The sequence below is a fragment of the Mesoplodon densirostris genome, chromosome 10, assembly GCF_025265405.1.
Source record: "Mesoplodon densirostris isolate mMesDen1 chromosome 10, mMesDen1 primary haplotype, whole genome shotgun sequence".
NCBI classification, from domain to species: domain Eukaryota; kingdom Metazoa; phylum Chordata; class Mammalia; order Artiodactyla; family Ziphiidae; genus Mesoplodon; species Mesoplodon densirostris.
In genome coordinates, this window is record NC_082670.1 from 108,099,074 (window position 1) to 108,120,814 (window position 21,741).

The following is a 21,741-nucleotide window of genomic DNA, read 5'->3' on the forward strand; positions in this document are numbered from 1 at the left end:
TACTTTAAGCTTGCCGTGGGGGTCTGGAAATTGTCTCTGGGTGAGGGGAGGGCAAAGGGTTCGGTGGGCTTAGGGAGAAAGAAGCTGCTTCCATCAGATCCTCCCCAAAAAGTCCCCTAAAGGGTATCCCCAGCCTCAGGATGGGACCCACTCCCCTATCTCCAGGGCAGGGGTGTCAGAGCCCAGACCCGCAATGTCTGGGAGAGCAAAAGCACCCTTTTATAAACAGGCCAAAGTCAGGAGTGGCAGAGCTTGGCGCCGTTGGCAGAGTAGGCTGCAGTTGGCTGGTTTGGGGTTTTGTATTTGTTGTGCTAACACGCTTGGGAGGGACATATGGCTACTGGGGGCTCTCTTAGAGGGAGGGCGCAGGCCTCCCAGGAGAAGGCCCATGTCTGGGACAGGGGATGATGCTGCCTTGGGAGAATCCCGCTCCAGCTCGCGGCCCGGCCCCTCGCTCCCTCCCGCCCGCGGCACGGCCCCGCCCTTCGCCCCTCCGCCCGCGGCCCCGCCCCTCGCGCCTTCCTCCCGCGCCCGCGCCCACGGCCACGGCCCCGGCCCCGCCCCCGCCGGGGCCACATTCCTCCGGCCTGGCCTTACGCTGCGCCAGGCGGGCGGCGGGCGGCGGCGGCGGGACGGACTCGGGTGGCCTGGGGCTCGGACTTGGGGTCGGGAGAGGCGGGAACCTGCGGGCGCTGGGCCGGGCGACCCGAGGTGGTCGCGTGGCGGGCGGGCAGGGCGCGGGCGGTCGGGTGTCGGCCCGGGTCCGGCCGCCGCTGGCCCGGCCTGGGTCCCGGGCGCCCGGCCCCGCCAGCTCCCTCCGCGGCCGCCATGTGGTGCCTGCACTGCAACTCGGAGCGGACGCAGTCCCTGCTGGAGCTGGAGCTTGACAGCGGGTAAGGGCCGGGGCGGGGCGCGCCCCGGCTGAGCGGGGTGGGCTTGTGCGGTCGTGCGACGCGGGTCCGAGTGAGTGTGAGCGAGGGGTTGGGGGGCTCCGGGGGCAGCGCTCCCGTTAGTGTGCGTGCGGGCCAGGAGCGGCCCGAACACGGGGGAGGGTGTGCGTTCGCGCTCGTCAGCGACTGTCGGATGGGAGTCCGTGTGGGCGAGTCTCGTGGGGAGACCGCTGGGAGTTGGTATCCGGCGCAGGCGGCCCGCAGCGGGCCGGCAGTTTGTGGGAGGGAAAGTGGCCAGCGGGCGTCTGTGCTGTGTCTGGTGGCAGGCCGGCGGAGGTGGCAGGCCTGTTGATGCTGGACCCTGGGCCTGTGTCCGCTCTGTAGGGAGGCCCCCGGGGAGAGTGTGCGGGGCTGTGCGCAGGTGCCCGGGTGTGCTCTGGCGGGGACTCCTGGGGGGCACCGGGGCACCTGGAGCAGGAAGGTCGAGTTCTATGTGGCTGCTACTGTGTCTGAGCGGGGCTGCGAGGGGGCCGCTGGTGGGGTTGGGGGCGTCTGTTGACGTGTGTCTGGTGTGGCCCGGGATGGAGTCTGGCGGGGATGAGTGTGTGCCCCAGAGATCATCCGTGTTCTTCGGGGCCTGCGGGTGGCTGGCTGAGCTTCCAAGGGCCTGTGTTTATGGAGAGAGAGTAAGAGAGTGTGTATGTGCTGGGAATATCGATTTCCTCGCTCTTCTCGCCAGCACAGCTGCCCCCTGAGCTGTCTGCAGGCCCCCCGGAGGAGCAGGGCTGTGGGGCGGAGGGGATTTGTTGACAAACTGCCTTGGCTTGTGTCAGGCCCCTTGCGGCGGGAGCCCACCTTCAGCCGTTTGATCTCTGAGTTCAGAAATTCTGCAGTGTGTGTCTGGCAGCTGCGCTGAGAACGCACGTATGTTCCTCTCCGCACCCCCCAACCTCACCTCAGGGGCCGGGGCCCTGGGACTGAGGCTCCACGTGGGGTTGTGGGGTGTGGTTCCCAGGGACCATGGCTACTTGCGTCTGGGGCGGAGGCCAGGCAGGCTACAGCTGCAGGACCAGCTGTCTGGAGTCAATGGCATTAGTCCGAGAATGGTGCGGGGGTGGGGTGGGGGGGTTATGATATTCACATCCCACACGTGCCGGTGCCGCTGCCGTGCGCAGCTGTCCATCCCGTATTCCTTTGCGTTCTTGTCCTTGAAGTACCGCATACCCATGTTGCAGGGGAGCAAACTGAGGTTGAGCCTTCTGTTGTCAGCACCAAGGCTCTGTGGTGTGAGCGCCTGCTGTATACAGCCCCTGCTCTAGGCACTGGGAACACAGCAGTGAGCAAAACTCAGAGTCTTTGTCCTCCTGGGGCCACAGGCTAGCGGGGACCCGGTAGTCGGCATGCTCTGCTGGCTGGGCCTCCTCCATCGCCAGCAGAGAGAGCCTGAGGAGTCTCTCCGTCCCTTAGGACTTGTCCAGTGCCACCCTTCCCGTTGGGATGTCCGTGGCCATCTCTTCTGCATGTTCCTACGTCCTGCATCTCTTCTCATTGGAAGTCCCTCCGTTCAGCCAGTCTAAATCTTCCAGATAAAGAGAAGCCTGCTTGGGCCCTTTTGTGGTCAGAGCTGGTGATGAGCAGCTGCTCCTTGGTCTCCGCCGGGCCAGGTGCCCTGGAGATTAAGCCCTGCTCAGGCCCAGCCCACAGCTCACCCTCAGGCCTCCGAGCAGGTGGGGCCCATTTGCTGCGGAGTGCCTGGGGGAGGGCAGGAGAGGATCAGCCCAGCCCTGGCCTGTGGAGGCTTAGCAGGGCGCTCCTTGGGCTGGCCAGCTTGCCCCCAGCCCAGAGTCCTTCCGGGAAGGCCATCTCCCCTTCTGTAAACACAGAGAGGACCCAGCAGGCTCCATAGGCCTCGGGACACCCCCAGAGTGTAACAGGTCCAAGGCACCCTGTCCCGGCACCGCCGCGCCCCCCGGCCAACAGCACGCCTGGCACCTGTCCTGGGTGCGCTGCTCTTTGAGCCTCTCCCACCCTACCTTTCAACATCGACACACAGAGGCAGGGAATCCAGGGACATGACCAGAGTATTACAAGGCGAGCCCAGAGTAGAACCCACAAGATCTGATGGAGGTCTGCGAACGGTCCCTGCCAGCCCTGCCGCCATCCTTGGGCTTTCGCTCAAGGAAGTCGGACTCTGAGCTGGTTGTGCTAATATTTACACAGCGTTGGTTCCGAAACACGGACAGGACTGCCAGCTGCACAGTCAAACAGAGTGATGACTGGACAAATAGGTCCTTCTGGAAGAGTATGGACAGGACTCCAGGCGCTCAGTATACACGTGTGCACGTGTGCGGGTGTTATCTGGCTGGGCTCTGGAATGTGCCATCGTGGTTTGCTGGGAGAATCCGTGGGTCCAGGGCCACTCAGGGCGTCAGGAAAGAAGGGCTTGGGGAGGCGGACAGACGTTGTTCCAAACCCCAGCTCAGCTCTGTGAGTTTATGCAAGTTTCCACACCCTGCGAACCTCTGTTTCCCCATCTGTGACAGGGAATGGTGCTGCTGGTTCACGGAGGGGCCCGAGGCCCTCCCAGCGGGCGGCTAAAAGCCCTCGCTGGGCTGGCTGCCCCGTACTCGGTCAGATGCACAGTTGGCCCAGGTCAGCTCTAGGTGCTTCCCACCACCAGGGACCCATTGGATTTTCTTCCTTCCTCTTTTGTAAATTTCCTCTGCATTATGACGACGTGTGGAATATCCGCCCAGTAAGCACAGAGGCAAGGCGACGGCCCAGGGCTGATGGGTTTCGACCCAGCCAGGGGAGAGTCCTGTGGAGATAGCCCGGGTGCCCTGGAACTGTGTGTTCCTGGGGGGCAGGGGGGAGGGTATGCAAAGGCTGTTGAGTGTGATTTATCATTTGTTCTCAAAAAGCAAATCGTAACAAGTTTAAAGGCCATTAAAGCTCTTGAAGAAGTAATCGGTCTGGCCTTAGAGAATCTGGCTGTTCCTACTGCGTGAGTGGCTACTGAGGGGAAAGTGGTGGCAATCGTGGTGGAGGACGTGGCGTGGTAACTGCTGCTCTTCTGGCTGCTGTGCCTGCACTTGGGTTGGGCGTGTGCCCCCGAGCCCCCGGCTGTGGTTTGTGCTCAGCCATCGCGGCGAGCAGTGCACCCGTGGATGTACACGCTCTCTGGCCCGGAGGGCACTTTGTTCTCTGGAGAGATGTGTGCAGCGCCAGGGGCAGCCACGTCACACTCCCTGTGTTCCTTTATTCACTCACCAAACAGTCACCAAGCCCCTGCTCTGCCAGGCCCTGGGTTCGATGTAGGGGAACCAGATTACTCGTGTGAAGCCATGAGCCCCGGAGCCTGGGCCTCGGGGTTGCACAGAACCCTGACTCTTCCCAGCTGCGTGGCTTCGGATATATTCCCTCCTCTGTCTGAGCCTGGATTTTCTCATCTGTGAAGTGGGACCCCAAAGTACATTGTGGGGCCTGTGCAGCTTTGCCTGGTGACTGAGGACCCCTGGTACATGCCCAGCAGCAGCCCTCGGCCCATCTTACGTATCCTCAGTGCTTTCCTTCTTGCTGGTTTCTGGAGTCTGCATGGGGCGCTCGGCCTGGTCCTAGCTGCTCTGACTTTAATAGCTTGTAATGCCTTATTCGTACATGGCTGTAGCTTCTCTGCTCCTTGATGGAAAGGACCGTTCTTTCCATTTCATTTCCGTGGTTTCCTTATCTCCTAACACGGAGACAGTTTAATGTGAACTTAAGGCCCAGGTGTAGAACCATGGCCAGAGTCCCCTCCCTCTTCGTATAGATGGGGAAACTATGACGACATTGTTTTTTCCTCTTTGTTCAAAGGTTGGTATAATAATAATGATAGCAGCGGTTGCCATTTGGTGAACTCTGTATGAAGTACTTAGTTCTCAAAGCAGTTTATAAGAAAGAGCTTCTGCTGGGCCCATGTTTCAGTTGGGGGAAGGTTACGTGCCTTGCGCAGGGTCACCAGCCAGTAATCCCGAGAGCTGAGCTTTGAACTCCGTCTGCCTGGCTCTGGGGTCCGCACTCCTCACAGCCAGGTCTGCTCCCACTCGGACTAAATAATCTTCAGCAAAATATGTCACATCGCAAATAGAACCTTTTGCATCTTTCCCAAACCACAGAACGGGAGTCTAGTATCCCCTGCTGTGAGGATTCCCAGAGTGTCCCCAAACGTGCCAGCTCTAGGCAGGTTGATGACATCTCTCTCCGTTCTCCTAATGTCTTCACAGACCCCAGAGCTACTTCCCCAGACACTCCAGCAGGATGCTGGAGGATGCCCTTGGTCCCAAGTACTTACCGCATTTTGAGGGTAGCACGCTTACCCCCAGGCCAGTCTCGGTGTGGCACGGGGTCTCAGGGACAATAGCCAACTGCCCCTGACTTGCTGAGGGACCCGTGCGAACATAGCTGGCCTGTGCATGGTGAGGGAGCCCAAGGGCATGGCCTTTGACGTCATGAGGGACACACATGCATGTGGGCTGTTGAATTCCATCCCATGGGAGGAGAGATGGACCATTAAAAAAACTGGAAGATTTGAAAGAGTCCCAGCTGGGAGGCAGCCTCCTTGTCTGGGTTTCCCGAAATGGCTGTGGTCCAGGCAGGGTCCCTGTCTGTCTGCCAATGTGTGCACTTTCTTCCCGATGCCTGAAGATGGAAGATGGAAGCAAACAGTGTTTGCTTTTCTATCTCTGGCTGGGAGGCTCGGTGGTGTGAGAACTGGATGCAGTCGTCCGAGTGAAACATGGTGCCTTACTGTGTTATAGAAAGAGCTCAGTAAATATCAATTACGGTCATTGTCAGTGTTATTATTTATCCTGATTATTATCCTGATTATCCCAGAGAGAGGAGGCATCCCTGGGAGCCCTGGCATCAGGCATCACGTCACGTCCCCTTTCTGGGCCTCGCTTTCCACCTCTGTGAAGACCGCGGGACCCCCGTGGTCATTTGCTGAGGGAGGATGTTTGGTCCAGCGGTTGGGGGGCAGATAATGTAGCCTGGGACCCCTGCCCTCGGCCTCACACTCTCTGTGATCCTGGGAATGTTCTTTAGCCTTTCTGTGCCTTGGTTTCCCCATTTGCAAAAGGTGAGTGACAGTAAGAGCTCATTACATGAGTTGGTCCACATAAAGTGCTTAAACGTGTAATGTAAACACCTGGTAGATGGTAGCTTCTCACTCTTTCAGAGTTGAGGGGTTCCACGGCGCTGTTCCTCGACAGGAGGGGATGGCCCCTCTTTTTGGCTGAGGGCAGGGCCGAGGCTGCTCGTGGTGCATATGGCGGTGGTGACTGGAGGACCCAGATCGCAGCCTTGGTGAGGGGTGACACGCCCCGTGGGCTTGTGTGTGTGCTCCTAGCCTCTGCTTACAGCTGAGGATTGAAACCTCCCACGGAGGATGGACAGTGGAGTGTTTTGCCCAGAGACTGGGAAACGTGCAGCTGGGCACCTGCAAGGAAGGGGGAGGGCTTGGCTGGGTTTGGTGGGTCTGGTATTGGCACAGGTTTGGTCCAGACTGGAATGGGCCACAGAATAAAAATGGTAATATCTGACATTTGGGTGGCCTTTGAATCTTACACACACTTATCCTATTTGAACCTCCCAAGAGCCTTGTGAAATAAGTAGCTGGTATTATTCCCATTTTACGGACAAGGAAACTGAGGCGAGAAAATGAAAATAACATATTCAAGTTTTGTACAATGTAGATTTGGTCTTCAGGTTAAAGTATATCTTTCCCCCTCCCTGACCTTATTGTGGTGAGGGCTTGGGCTTTCAAGAATGGAGGATGAGGGGCTTCCCTGGTGGCGCAGTGGTTGAGAGTCCTCCTGCCGATTCAGGGGACACGGGTTCGTGCCCCGGTCTGGGAAGACCCCACATGCTGCGGAGCGGCTGGGCCCGTGAGCCATGGCCGCTGAGCCTGCGCGTCCGGAGCCTGTGCTCCGCGACGGGAGAGGCCACAACAATGAGAGGCCCGTGTACGGCAAAAAAAAAAAAAAAAAAAAAAAAAAAAGAATGGAGGATGAGGCAGAGGCAGGAAGGGGTGGGGGGCAGACAGGAATGTGTGGGACCCCCCCCAGGCCAAACAGCAACACTGGGTTCTCCCAGAAGCCACGTGTGGAGAGCACAGAGCCCACTTCGCAGTGGGTGCGGCACCCTTGCAGCTCTGGCTAGGGGCCTGGCATCTCAAGAGCATGTTTGCTGGCCCGGGAGGTCACCCGGGAGGCCACCCGGCGTGAGAACGGCCCTCCAGGTCCCCTGACGGTGTCAGGACGGCTCCCCCGCGGAGGGGCTGGTGGCAGTTGTTCAGGAACTGCCAGCTGCTCCCGGGTTCTTATGAATCGGTCTTATTTCCCCGTGTAGACCCTGGACAAGCCCCAGGGTAGCTCAGTGCCGTGCTGGAGCCGGAGAGGAAGTGATTGGGAAACGGCTCTTTCCTCTGCTGTGAGAAGGGCGAAGTGCGGCCCTGCAGATTGGGCTTCTCTGTTCCCTCCGGCCTTGACTTTCTCAAAGCCATAAATTAAGTGTGCAGGGTTTGGGTTTTTTTCCCCCATGCAGTAAAAATGGAAGAAATGGCCCAGGAAGATGATAGGCCTTAATGTGGACAGCAGATTCTTGGCACTATTTTAAACTCTTTCTTATGGAAAACTCCAAACATATACAAAGTAGAGAGAACGGCATAATGGCTCCCATGGGCAATTTTAGTTCCTTGCCTCCGGATTATTCTGAGGCAAATCCCAGACATTTTGTTGATTTTAAATCAAGGACCTGTCGTGCGGTCAGCCTCATGTCTGGCAGTGGACGTGTCGTGTGGCCGGGGTGGGTCCCTGGGGCACATCCGCGTTTCTCCAATGGCCCTTGGCTGTGGTGGCCCAGCCTGGGAACCCAGAGCCTGGCCCGGTTTCCCGGCCTTGAGACCTGAGTGACGCCAGCCCCTGGGGGAGGCCAGGCCTGCGAGGCCCCTCCGTCAGGTTGTCGGGTGGGATGCCCAAGGCGCTGGCCTCCACCCCGCAGGCCCCCAGGCAGGACTGGGCTCCTTGCTCTGTGTCCCCACGGGGCCCTGCCTGCTACCCCGGGGCTGCCCTCGCCCGGTGGTGGGGTAGCAGTGGCCTCTACGCCCCTGTCCCCCCACACAGTGGCCTCTCATCTCACCTGGCCTCTGGGTGGCCTGACACGTGGCCCCCAAGTGCTCTTTCCTCTGGCTTAAGAGATATCCACACGCACCACTGCAGCTCCTTCCAAGCCCTCGTGGCCAGCCCCTCTCCCACCCGGGCCTCTACCAGGCCCTCATCCCTCCTCTCTGTCCTGCGGCTTCTACCCTGGCTCCTTACGGCCTCCCCTCCCCAGATCTCCCCGCCCGACCCTGGCTTGGGCTCTGGATAGAAGGCTGGAGTCATCCTGACACCCGCCCCCCTCCCCGCCCTGCATTGTGTCTCAGCCTGGCACACGGTGGGTGCTCAGGACATGTGAGTTGGTCTGGTCCTTAGGAACATGTTAACATATCACTGTCACCGCCCCGGCGTCTGACACAGTGCTGGGCACACGGAGGGCCCGCAACCAGCTTCAGTTAAAAAGCCACAGTGTGCCCGAGTCCCACCCCACTCCTGCTCTGAACCGGTGCCCACCCAGCGCACCCCGCACTCTGCTCAGGCGGGAGCTGGTCTTGGGTCACGTGGTCTGACGCCTGGTTCTGAGCAAAGGCCTCTCCTTAAGGTCTCTTCCCACCGCATTCCAGCCACCCGGTCCCCATGGCGCCGTGCGGCGCAGCCCCCAGCACATCCTGATTCTCAGGCCCCGGGTGAGGACTTGTGTGCGTTACCATGTGGCCCTCACAGCAGCCCTGTGAGCTGGACAACACCCCTATCTTATGGCTAAGAAACTGAGGCACAGAGAGGCCTAGTCACTTGCCCGAGGTCACACAGCTCCTGCTTGCCAGGTGCCAGACAGGGGAGGGTTGTGTGCCGCTGTTACAGGAGGCTGAGGGGCAGCATCCTTGCCCAGGCCCTCGCTGCTCCGGTTCCGGCTGCCGCGTGCAGGTGGGGGCCCGTCGGCAATGCTGCAGGTCCAGGTCCTGAGAGGCAGGAGGGGGTTGGGGGACAGACAAGGGGGGTGGCCTCCCCCTCCCGAGGAAGGGATTGCAGAGGTGCGGCTGTGAAGCACGGTGGCCCATCGGCCGGCGGCCCGGTGCCTTGGTCGGCCTCCCCCTTTCTCCCTCCCCCACTCACTCAGTTACATTACCTCTGTGTCTCAGTTTCTCTGTCGACTAAATGGGTAGGTGATAGAGCACCTGCCTCTACCTTTAGCTCCGAGCGTGAGCCCTCAGTGACCTGCGGCCCCTGGGTGACGGCGCAGTGTCCACGCGTTCCCGGCTGTGACAGGTGCCGCTCTGGTGGAGGTGTTGACGGGGGTACGACTGTGCGCGTGTCGGGGCGGGTGTATGGGAACCCTGTACTCGACGCTTCATTTTGCTGAGAACCTAAAACTACTCTAAAGAATAAACGTCTATTAAGGAAAAAGTTGTTGGACGGTTAGTTAGTTCTCTGTGAGATGCTCCGCAGGCTGGGCGCGTGGCTGTCACCTGCTGCTGTGCAGTGATTCTTGTCACCATCAGTTCCTTCCTTCCTTCACTCATCCTAGGATGTGCTGGCCCTGAGGACACAGACACACAACGTGTGCACCCGTCCCAGGGTCAGCTCACTGTCGGGCAGGGCGTCCCGGGGCCTCTTGTGGGCTGTGCCCCCTCCGTCATGGGCACCCAGTGTCCCGGGAAGGGCATGGGCAGTGCCATAGCCTGGAGCACAAGGGGAGGGGTGGGCAGGGCCCTGTGCGAGGGGGCATGGGCACTGCCCCGGGGAGTCGGACCGTGACAAAGATTTTAGGTCGGCAAGGACTTGGATCATTTGCAACTTGGAAAGTGCTTTCTCTCAGCAGAGGGGGCGAGAACAGCTTGGTGGCCCGCCGTCTAGGATGCGACTGGACAGCTGGGCCGAGAGCGTCCCGGGCTCCAAGAGGGCCCCGCGCTGGGCCCTGGCCGACAGGGTGGGCTGCAGACGGGAGGCCTGTGTGCCGGATGTCCCCTCTCTGCCCGCTCGCTCCCCCGAGCCACCTCCCCAGCTGGTGCCTCCTGCCTGCCCTGCCGGGAGGGGGGTGGGTAGGGTCCCTGGGGCCCGGCCCAGCCCAGTCTGCTGGAGCCTGCCACAGAGAACTGCTTTATTTAAGTCCATGTTGCGCGTATGGAAATAACTAGAGGCCTCTGTAGTTAATTTGGCTCGGCTGGGAAGATTTTTGGCTGTGTGCATGCGTGTGTGAGTGTCTGTGTGTGTGTGTGTTTGGAAAAACCTTTCCGAGTGCGCCCAGGGATTGGAAGCCCCAGTCATCCTAATGCAGTCAAACAGTCAAAACCAACAAGAGCCGCCCTGGCTTAGCCGGGGGTGAGTGTCTGGCAGAGGGCAGGCTGTAGGAAGTGGCCAATGAAAAAATACAGACAGGGAGGAGGTGATGCTGTCTGCAGATGAGATCCCGGTGAGGGGAGCAGTTTTGTAAACTTTCAGGTAACCTGTGGGTGGAGTGAAACGATGAAGCTCTGTGCACTTGCACCCAGGTGTTTCTGGTTCCCGAGCAGGGAGTGCTTAGGTTGGTGCTGGACTGCAGACCACGTTTCCCACATCTCTATCCGGCCTCGACAAACCCAGCAGAGGCTCTTGGCCAAGCCCTTGTCCGTCCGTGTGCAGAACAGAAATACCCCCGTGCTCCCACGGGGGCTTGCCGTTGGCAAAGCCTGTCCTCACTTGATTCCCCCTTGCCTGCTGGGTAGCGGGCAGGAGTGATACCCGTTGCTAAGATGAGCCAGCGGAAGCCTGGAGAGGTGAGGTCACCTACCCGGGGTCACTCAGCCCGGCAGTGGGGCAGCTGGAGCTCGGCCTGGTCTGACCTCCTCCCAGAGCCTCCCCCACACTCCCTGTGGGCGCGTCCCAAGCTGCAGGGCACCTTTCCTTGCACAGACGGGTGAAGGGGGCTGCTGAGGGTGGGCAGACCCCGGGACGTCACCTGGGCATCCGGGTTTGGATGAACGCTTTTTAAGTTATATCCTAGCCGCATGACACTGAGGAAGGAGGACGTCTGGTGAGTTGAAGTCCGGTGGCCATGACGGCTGTGTGATCGTGGATTGTCATCCACGTGGACCCACTTCGGTGGGTCTTGCAAAAATCAAACGCGCAGAGGGTGCGACAGAGCGGAAGGCCTGGGCGTTCCCACCGCTGTGCAGAGCCGTGGGAATTCTGGAGCCCTGCCCCTCGGGACGCGGTGTTCTAAATCCGGTTCCTTGGGAGCAGCAGATCCCGGAGCTGCGGATCTTACTATCCTGCTCTTTGACTTGGCTCTCGCATGCTGGTCCTTTGCAAGCATGGCGAGCAAATGCAGGTGCTCTGGAAGGAAGGCGGTGTGAGGGAGAGGAGCAGGCCAGCTGTGGGCGGGCTCTAGGGAGTGGTGAGGACTGTGGCGGTGGGAGAGCCCTGGCCTCTGGTGGGTGTGGCTGCCGCCCAGCTCCGTCTGTTTGTTACCAGGCTGGAATATGGGCCCACGTGGCCTGATCCTTAGCTGCCCATCTGGAGCTCTGTGTTGAGACCTCGTGAGCTCCCCTCGCAGAGACCCTTGTCTCCCAGAGAGCTCTGCCCCTCAGGTGCCCATGTGAGGAGTGGCAGGGTGGGTGCCAGGCCTCCCAGCCAGCCGTCCTGGGGGTGAGGCGCAGGGTCGCAGATGGCTGGGGCTCACCCTTCCCTTGGTCCTCGCCCAGATGGCACTGGGGAGAATAAAAGGCTTTTTCACAGCCTTTCTCTGGAAAGGCTGTCCGTCCTGGGTTTGGCTGCAGGACTGGCATTAGAGGCCCCATTTCCCTTGGTTTAGGCCTGTCCCCTGGCTTGGTGCTCTGGTTCCTGGGATGTGGGGTGAGATCCTCAGGCAGGTTGGGGCCCCCTGGGACTGTTGGTGATGCCATGTGAGCAGCCCCTCGCCGAGCAGAGGCCCTGGCTGGGCTGCGCTGGGTTGGGGGTCGCCTGTGTCGGCCCTCACCCCTTCCCCACAACCCTGCCTCCACCCGAGCCTGTAGCTTCCCCGCCAGCTGGATTCCAGCCCAGGTAAAAGCGCACATTTGCCGCCTGTGGAGGGGTCCCTGCGCCTGCCTCCCGTCTGAGGCCTCCCAGGGCTGGGGAGGTGGGGGCGGGCAGAGGTGGCCTGCACGCGGCCCCTGTTCCTTTGAGCCTCGAGGCCTGGGAAGCGGCGTCCTGGGTGCAGAACACACGTCTGTTCCTCGGAGAAGCTCGCCCGTGTCTGCGGCCGTTTGGTGCTGCCGAGGCCGGGCAGCAGGGCCAGGGAGCAGGCGTGGGCACAGGTCCAGAGTCCCAGGCCCCGTCGCGGCTGTGGGTGTGTCGGGGGAGTCAGATGAGTCTGCCCCCCACCCCAGGCATCGGTGCCCCCGCTTGTAAGCGGGGGAGGAGTGAGCCCAGCTGCGGGCTCGCTGGGCCTGACTGAGGCGGCCCCAGTGAAATGCCTGGCCGAGGGGCTGAGGGCGCCGCCCAAAGGTCTTACAGGGAAAGTTAGGGGCTTGCGGCCCCTGGTCCAGGAGTAGCTCAGAGAGGGCACAGGTGTGGGAGGGGAGGCTGGGAGGTTCACCTGGTGCCCAGCTCTGGATCCTGATCATCTAGTGGGCCTCATCCTTCTCATCTCTGTGTTTGTTGAGTAAGCGAACGAATGAGGGACGCTACTTCCCAGATTCACTGGGGCCCCTTAGCCTCTGGTGGCATTGCTGGTGTAGCATCACTCATTCAGCAAATGCTCACTGAGCTCCCCTAGCCCTGTTGTCAGCCTTAGGGGCCTGAGCAAGGGGCGAGCAGCATGCAGCCCCCTCCCAGCTTTCCAAGGGAGAGACACAGGATGCAGGGGAAAAGGCAGTCAGATAACCAGCCTGCTCGATGCGGTGGAGACAGTGGAGGTGGGGGGAGGTGGGGCTGGTAGTTGCAGAACCCCTTTCCCTTCCCTGTTGCCAGGGTGGCCTTTATGCCCTGCGTTTGCCATGCCCTGAGCCCCGTGGGATGGCCCTGACTGCGGCTGTTGGTGCTGACCTCTGACCCTCCGTCCCCCCGGGCTATTTTAGTGGGAGTGACTCACGAAGAGCTGCTGGGAGGTCCAGCCCGGCTCGGCAGGCAGGCGTAGACAGGCGTTCTTTATGTTTAGGAGTCAGGCCTGCGCCAGGGATGCTGGAGCCGCCACCTCCCCAGGGCCGGAAGGGCGACTTGGAAATATGTTGACAGGACAGGGCGAGGGCCTGGCTGCGCAGCGGACTTCTGTTCCTTCCCTCTGGCCGTGCGCTGGTGAGAACAGGCCTGTCTGAGGAAGGGCGCTGCCCCGCCCCCTGGAGGGGTTCCTGTCCAATTAGGCTCCGCATTGGCTGTCCATAGGGCTCCTTGCCCGGCAACGGGTCCCCGACTCCATACCCCCGAGGTGGCGGCCTCGCTCCTGCTCTGCAGGTTGGAAACTGAGGCTTGGGGAGGGTGGCTGGACCCCGGGGTGCTGGCCACCCGCCCATACTCTTGCCGGCTCACGTCGGGACACCGTGGAGTGGTGAGTGCCCTGCAGGGCCGTGTGGGCACTCAGGACCTGGGGCGGGGAGTGCCAGGCGGCGGCCCCCATGCCCCACAGCTCGGGCATCCCAACACCGCGCCTCTCCTGATGCGCTCGCGTCCTGAGGAGACCCCGCTCCTGCCCGAGGCCCATCTCGCCAGCAGCAGCTGACACACAGGGAGATGCTGAATGCTGGCGCAGTTAGCAGGGCTCTAAAAATAGCCTCCCACTCTGAGAAGTTCATTGTCCCGAGTCCTGTATTTTTATACGTTTATGAAAACCGCTTCTGGAGGCCTTGGTGCCAGTAGAACCGGTCTGCAGCCCTGGAGGCGGGAGGCGGAGCTGAGCTGGACCTCATCCCCGGGTGCTTTGCGGCCACGGCCCTCTCCCCCGAGGTGATGGAGCAGTCGGGTGATGGAGCAGTCGGGCCAGCGACCTGTCTGCCCTCATCAGAGAGGACAGTGGCTGGGCGGCCGGGGAGGGGCTGTTCCAGGCTCAGGGGCCATCCGAGGGGTCTGCGGGTCACAGAGGCCAAGAGACGCGGGGGTGGAGACCCAGGGCCAGTGTCAGGGCTGCGGGCCCTCCCTGCAACTGGACAGAGGGTCGGAGTGAGCCCCATTTCTCTTGCTTTGGTCTAATTCAGACCTCGGGCTCCCGAAGCTGGCCCTGCCCGAGTCCCAGCTTGCTGGGGGTCGGGGGCAACCCACTGACCTCCCCACCCCGGCCCCTCGGAGAAGCAAGGCAGAGGGGAGGTCCTACGGGGCTGCCGGGTCCTACCCGCTGGGGCCCTCTCCTCTGGTGCTCCTCCAGGGCCCTCTCCTGTCGCCGTTCAGGTGTGCCCAGGTCCCTGCCAGCTCGCACACCACGGGCCTTCCCTGGAGCGCCAGCCCCTCCAGCCACCGCCCATCCCCTCCTCTCACCCACCCGTCCTCCTGCCCCAGCTCCCTCCCTCCCTCCCCTCCCCGGGCCCTCACAGCCCCTTCCTTAGCCTCCCCAGCTTCTCGGTGACCTCTGGCCCCACCAGCGTGGCTTCCAGGACCTGAGGACGGGCATAGCTGTCTCGCTCTTCTGGCTCGTCACTGTCCCTGGGACCAGCCCTTTCCCCCATCCTGTCGTCAGGGCCTGCTTGTGCCCCGAGGGTCACCGCAGGGGAAGGATGGGGAGAGGCGGAGGCAGTGACTCGGGGGCTGAGGGGCCTGTGCTCCACAGTTAGCGTTCCCTTTCTAGGGTGCCACTGCCGTCTGTCCCACCCCAGGTAAACCCTAGACCCTCTGTGGCCTTGCCCCGGCCCTGCAGTCCACCGCACCCTCCCTGACAAGCCTTGCAAGGTCCTGAACACTCTGGCTCCTGCAGCCCTCTGTGTGTCCCGCCAGACTGAGCTTTCCCATCCCTTGTGCACACAGTGGACCCCGACCTCCGCTGCTCAGCCTCCACACACACAGTGTCCTGAGCCCGGAAGAGCCCTCACCCGCCACCCGCTGCTCCGCCTGAGGTCCTGGCAGAGGGTGTGTGCCTTCCAGGAAGCTTCCCGCCTCGGGCGCTGGGGCTCGGGCTCTGCTCGCCAGCCTGTGGCGCCTGATGCACCCCATGACTGTTCCTAACGCCAGCCGTCGTCGTCCGTGTCCCCCCACGTCCCTGGCCCTGACCTGGGTGTGTCATATAGTTGGCTTCAGTTCACGGAATGAAGTGACCAGCCTGGGGGAGGGGGTTGCAGGGGGGCTCCTGGGGGAGGACAGACCTTCCCACGGGCGGCTGCTTTGGGGTCTACATTGAGGTCCACGTGCAGCCCAGCTGCCCCATCCGTGGTTTGGTGAATAAGACTTTTCAGGTCCAGAGAAAATCTTGAGAGATTAAAACCGGTGAGGTTTTAAAATCACCATTCTTTTTTTAAAAAAACAAAACTCTGTAGTAAGTTATCTTATTAGCTATGTGGCTATGTTTAAAGCCTCAGTAAGGGAGCTGGTCAGGCCGAATCCTTAGGCTTCGGCCTGCAGACGCCATGTCCCTTGGGGGCCCTGGAGGGGACTGAGCCGTCAGGCCGCTGCTGCAGAGCCCTGGCTGGACCGTTTTACTGTTGGGAACCTGAGGTCAGGCCAGGGGAAGTCACCCCTTCGGGGGATTTGGGCCCGTGGCTGCGGCTCTGTGCCCTCGGCACCAGTGAAGCAGGACCAGCCCCGGCACCTGCGGGGCAGGCGGGCAGGCGTCCACCACGAGGCAGGCGGCCGGCAGGGGCCCAGGGCACTGCAGGTGGCTGCCTCTGAGCTCAGCGACGGAGGCCACGCAGGAATGCGCTCTCTTCTGATTTTATCTAAGAAAAGCCAGAAATCCGGGTGAGTGAACACTCCTGGTACCTAGTTCTCACTTGAGAAAGAAAAAGAAGATGGTGGCCACTGCTCTGTGTCGACCAAACAGGGCCACGTGGGCTGGACTCGGGCCCTCCACCTCAGGTGTGTACCTTGCCCGTGGGTGGGCTTCCAGACCCAGGGCTGTGGGCGGCGGGAGGGGAGGGCTGTGGCTGGGTCTCTGCTCCTGAGCCCCAGTTTCCTCTGTGTCTGACGGGGGGCTTGGCTTGGTAGTCAGGATGGCTGACCCTTTGAATTCTCGGGATCTCCAGACTTGGGTGGGAATTGGCTGCCGACTCTCCCAGGGGAGTCTAGGGACCAGCCCGGTTTGGGGGCCACGTGCCCCAGGCCCTCTGCAGTTATCTCGTGTCTGTCACCTGGGCACCACCTCGCGAGGGAGAGGTGTCATTGTCCGGCCAGAGGGTCCTTGTCCCTTTTGAGCCCAAAAGTTAGGGGCGGGGAGGTAGAAAAGCTTCCAGCTTTCCTTTAAATACCTACTTCTAGACAGTTCTGAGTCATGGTTGTGTGGATTTTCTGCATTGAAATTGTCACTTTGGGTGTGTTTTGGGTCTCAGTGGCTCCGTATCCCGCCATCCCCAACCAGGATCTGAAACCTTACCTGAGGGTTGGGTCCAGCCAGCGTGGCTGAGACAGTTTGTTGTAAGTTGGTGCCCACCCGGGCCCAGGTCCCACTCCCACAGACCTTGTGGTCCACGTGGCAGACAGAGCAGCCCTCAGGAATCTGGGTTTCTTTAAAAAGGCTTCCCTGGCTTGGTAGGGGTAGTTCAGAGTGTGTGCACCTCCTATGTGCCAGGTGCTGTTCTGGGGCCTAGATCTCACAGGACAGACATTCCCACAGATGGTGGTGAGGCGGTGGCATACCACTGTAGAGAGGTGCAGCAGGGGAAGATTGGGGGAGGGCTGGGGTCCTCGCTGAGACTCGGGCAGCCTTTGAGCAGAGACCTGAAGGAGGTGAGGGAGTGAGCCAGGTGGACATCTGGGAAAAGACACCAGCAGAGGAAAAGCACGTGCAAAGGCCCTGCGGTTGGAGTGTGTCAGGAATGTGGAGGAACAGCCAGCAGGCCAGCAGGGTGGGGGTGGGATGGCCAAGGGGGCATGGAGGAGGGGTAGCAGGGGGACAGCCGGTCCTACAGAGCCTTCCGGGTCACTGTGAGGCCTTGGCTCTAAGCCCCATGAGGGACAGCAGAGGAGGGACCTGGTCCGAGTTGTGTTTTAACAGATCCCAGCTGCTGAATGGAGGGGTGAGGGGTCGGATGAGCCTGCTGGAGAGGCTGTGGCCATTAGACAGGGAAGAGGTGAGGCCTGCGCAGACCGGGCTAGTTGTGGGTAGGCCAAGCAGTCAGGTGCTGGCTCTGTTTTGAAGGTGGAGCGGCCCAATTTGCTGACTGATGGGGAGTTGGGTGTGAGAAAAAGAGAATTGCCAAGAGCGGCTGTCAGAGTTTTGGCCTGAGCAGCTGGAAGGATGGAGTTGCTATCGGCCAAGATGGGGCGACTGCAGGGGCGGGTGGGGGCCACGCAGGAGCTCAGTGGAGCTTGTGTTCCAGGGGTCTGCTGGGCAGCAAAGAGGGTGCGCCTGGGGCTGGACACGCGTTTATTCAGTTCCTTTGTGATCACCGTGGAGCCTCATTAAAGCAAGTTTAGGAACTGGGTAAAAGCAGGAGCTCTCCTGACTCTCCTGAGCCTGCCAAGCCCTAGGGCCGCCTCCAGATTGTCCAGAAAGCTCGTCACCTCCCTCGTTTTGGATATGGGGCTCCTCGTTAAGCAGCCAAAAGGGACCTTGGATGTTTAGGTGGGAGTTGAGGTGGATGTGGCTCCCGCCTCCCCCTGCCCCTGTGTCTGAGGCCTCGGCGGTGTCTGGAGGCCCTGCGTGCTCCCCGTGGACTCGCCCGCTCTGCCCTCCATCCACCCTCCCCAGATTTCCACCAGCCCTGCAGGCTGAGATGCACCCGGTCCTGCTCACCAGCCCTCCTGAGGTCCTTCTAGGTCACACTGACCCAACCTGCCCACCAGGGGAGGCGCCTAGCATTGCCCGGCCTCAGTCTAGGGGTCCCCAGCTTCTCCTCCCTGGGAGGGAAGGGCTTAGGGGTGTCCGCCGGGGTCCGTAAGTCCCTTCGGTTGCCAGCTGGGCATCCGTCTTCACTGAGGACCACTTACCAGCTGTGGTCCAGGCTGCGAGGCTTTAGTCCTCCCTGGAGATGCTGCCTCCACCCAGACCAGGGACGAGGGTGGGTGAGCGGCGTAGGTGCGGCCTCCCCGGTCCCCTGGGGAAGACTTCTGCCCCCTTCTTGCTGGCACACCAGCCCTTTGTCCCTTTACACGCTCACTTCTCCCTTCACATCCACCCCGTGTCCTTGTATGCTGTTCCTCGGGGCCAGGCATGTGTCAGTGGGAAAGACTGGGACAGTGACCTGCACTTGCATCCTGACTCTGCTCCAAGCTCTGCATCCGGGCCACTCGGAAGAGGGTGGCTTTTCCGTGTCATGTGACCACATGACCACAGCTGGCACCACACAGCCCAGGCTGGCTTATCTCATGACCATGCACGACCCCAAGGCCCAAGACCCCCAGGCCCTGAACCCCAGCTCTGCCCCCAGCATGTCAACTGAACATGCTTCCTCTGGGCCACCAGCTGGCAGGTGCACCCACCTGGGGTCAGGTCCCCTGCATGTGTGACCTTGGCCCAGTGGCTTAGCTCCACCAGCCCCACGTTCCTCATCTACAGAAGGGACAGTGGCCTAGCACCCACCCACCCACCCCCCGCCTCAGTCCCCAGGGATGGTGGTTGGGTTACAGGCCACGTAGGTTAAACACCCAACTCCTGTACCCAGCAGGTTTACAGAGGAGAGTTGCTGCTGTATAACCCAAACCCGTGTGTGTGTGTGTGTGTGTGTGTGTGTGTGTGTGTGTGTGTTTGTGTTTCACTCAGAAGTCATAGAAGCACAGGGCGTACGTCTTGTCGGCTCTGAGGCCAGGCTGCCTGGGTTCTGCTTTCACACTCGTGAGCTGTGTGACCTCAGGATGGGCCCAACCTCTCTGTGCCTGTGGGGGTGTGTTGGGCGGTCAGGAGGACTAAATGAGCTTCACGTACAGCTTAGAACACCACTGACTATGCAGACATGAGTGTTTTTTTCTGTCATCAGCATCATCAGTGCTGGGTGTGGGCAGCGGGTCCCTGCTTCTGCCCCGAGCCTCCTCTAACATCTTTCTTAAGAAAAGTCAGGGCCTCCCTGGTGGCGCAAGTGGTTGAGAGTCCGCCTGCCGATGCAGGGGATACGGGTTCGTGCCCCGGTCTGGGAGGATCCCATATGCTGCGGAGCGGCTGGGCCCGTGAGCCATGGCCGCTGAGCCTGCGCGTCCGGAGCCTGCGCGTCCGGAGCCTGTGCTCCGCAACGGGGGAGGCCACAACAGTGAGAGGCCCGCATACCGCAAAAAAAAAAAAAAAAAAAAAAAAAAGAAAAGTCATTCATGACCTCACAGGCCATAATTAGACATACGTGGCTCAAGAGGCCGAGGGCCCCCTGCCCTGACCTTCCCCAGCTAGAGTCACGATGTGGCGTCTCGGCTGTGGGGCCTGGGCCCCTTTCTAGGACCCCGTGCCTTCCCCTGGGAGCTCCTCACCCGCCTCCGTGGCTCAGTGCTTCAGGGGGTGTCCGCAGAAGGAGGGGCCCTATAGCAGGCAGGGTAGGTGACCCACTTCTAACTGCTGGCACATGCAGGCAAGGCCCTGTCAGTCAGAGAATAACTGGAGACAGCAATCAGAAAGCGCTTTTATGAGCCGAGCAACTTTTAAGGACTTTTCCTGTACCGACTCTGTAAAGCCTCACAGCAGGCATGTGAAGTTGGCTCTCTAATTGCCCCCATTTTACAGGAAAGGAAACTGAGGCATGGAAGGATTCCTGCCTGTGGTCACACAGCTGGTGAGCCGTAGAGCCAGAATTCCAACCCAGACGTCTGGCTAGGAGGCAGCGGCCAGGAGCCCGTCCAGCCCCTCGCTTGGCAGAGAGAAGGCAGAGAGGCTTCAAATGTGTCCTCTGTTCTTATGTGGTTTCCGTCATCCCAGGGCTGTCGGAAGCTCCGGGCGCTGTGATCCAGCCATCTCCCCACGTAAACATAACACAGACCAGCCTCTAGGGCAAGAAGACATGTTTGGAAAACTGGAGAAGGGGAGGAGGAGCCTGGGGTAACTCAGCGATGCAGAGCTCGGAGTCCCCAGGCTGGTGTGGGTCGGGCCGGGCCACTGTGGACGCCTCTGTGTGCAGCTCCCCCCCCCCACAGCCCCCTTCTGCTCTGTAGCCTCGGGGCCCCGTTGTGAATGTGCGGAGCTTGGCCTCTCGGGAAGGAGCCAGTCTTGGGTCCCGGTCTTTGCCGGAGGCTGAGGCTTTCAGGGACTCAGCCCTCACAGAGCAGGACTCCCAGTGGGGTGGATGGACCCCACACACACTCGCCCATGTGATCTCCACAGTGACCGGGAGTGCAGGAGCGGGGGCCACAGCAGGCAGGGGTGGCCTTGTAGAGGAAGTGGGACTTGAACGGATACCTGGGTGTGGCCTCAGAGGCCAAGAAATGCAAGTGAAGGGCAGTGGGGTGCAGATGGATGGCGGCTTCTAGCCAGTGCAGGAGTCCTTCAGCCACACCTCTGACAGGTGTCTGACCTGCCACAGCTTGCACACCTCCAGTGACAGGGAGCTCACCACCTCCAGAGCAGCCCTGACCACATGAGAGCATTTTTTCTCAAGCAGGGCGATGCAGGTCATAGTTCTATCTGCAGCAGGATCTGCTCTGTTCTCTGCCTGTCCGCCCGTCAGAGGCTTGACCGCAGGCCTCATATCCCCTCTGGCCACTGTTCTCCTGGCTACATGGTCTCAGCCCTTGGTGGGAGGTCGCCTTGTGCTGTAATGGGGGTTGGCAGATGGGGCCCCTCTCGCCCCCAGCTGGCGTCCATCGTGGTCGTGTGGTGCGCCGTGCTGGCAGACGTGCAGAAGGGAGTCTGTGATGGATTAGCGATGTCTGCCCTGGGCTGGCGGGAGAAGGTGGGAACAAAAGCGCCCAGGCTTAAGAACCCATCTGGGGCTCAGACGGTCTTCTGCTATGATCCGATACCTGTAATGGACGGTAGGGCTGGGTCTGCTTCTGGCTTTTTACTCGTTTTTGTTAGTGACTGGCTTCTCGGCTTGTATTAAACTCATGTCAGCCAAAAAGGTCCCCCAGTCTTTTTCATAAGAACAGCCATCAAGCTAAACCTTCCCCCATCTTGACATTGTTTCCAGTATATTGATATATAATTAATTTAAATCAATCCCTTGTTGACAGGCATTTAGATTATTTCCAAGTTTTTATAGTTAGAAACAACACTGCGGTGGAATTCCTTGTACTCGCCTCTTTGCGTATTGGTCTTATTTCCTTCGCGTGAATCTCCAGAAAAGGGATTGCTGGATCAGGAGCATTTTCTCAGAGTGCTAGCACCAGCCTTAACTATCGTGGAACGTCCCAGAAACTCTAAACTGTCAGGGAACGGCAGGGACTTGGGACGGTGCCTGCCCATTCCTAGATGTGCACATGGCCCGGGAATCTGTGCATGATCACGAGTTCCAGTGTGCAGCGGAGGACCGACTCGGGGGTGTCCAGTCCTGGCTGATGGACAAAGGCTTTGGGAGAAGCTTCCCCAAGAGAGAAAGAGGGCCTGGGTGGCAAGAGGTGGAGCTCCCGTCCGTTGAGCGCGGTGGTGAGGAAGAGGCGTGCAGGGCGGGCTGGGGGCCGGGCCAGAGATCTGTGTCCCTGGGGCAGCCTGCAGTGGGCATCCTGCTGTGGGGTGCCTGTTCTGCTCAGGGGACAGTCCCTTCTCCCCCAGG

General features: G+C 60.6%; 1 protein-coding gene across 5 annotated transcripts in view; it reads left to right on the plus strand.

The window, feature by feature from the left end:
- The first annotated feature begins 590 nt into the window (after window positions 1–590).
- The window catches only part of IQSEC1 (IQ motif and Sec7 domain ArfGEF 1), a 68,447-nt gene continuing 47,296 nt past the window's right edge, over window positions 591–21,741 (plus strand). For 4 of the 5 annotated variants that reach the window (XM_060109391.1, XM_060109392.1, XM_060109393.1 and 1 more), the window contains exon 1: window positions 591–893. In XM_060109391.1, the coding sequence (XP_059965374.1) occupies window positions 829–893 (65 nt within the window). In that variant the 5' untranslated portion in view covers window positions 591–828. The remainder of the gene's footprint in view (window positions 894–21,741) is intronic. The other variant, XM_060109394.1, reaches the window with a different exon arrangement.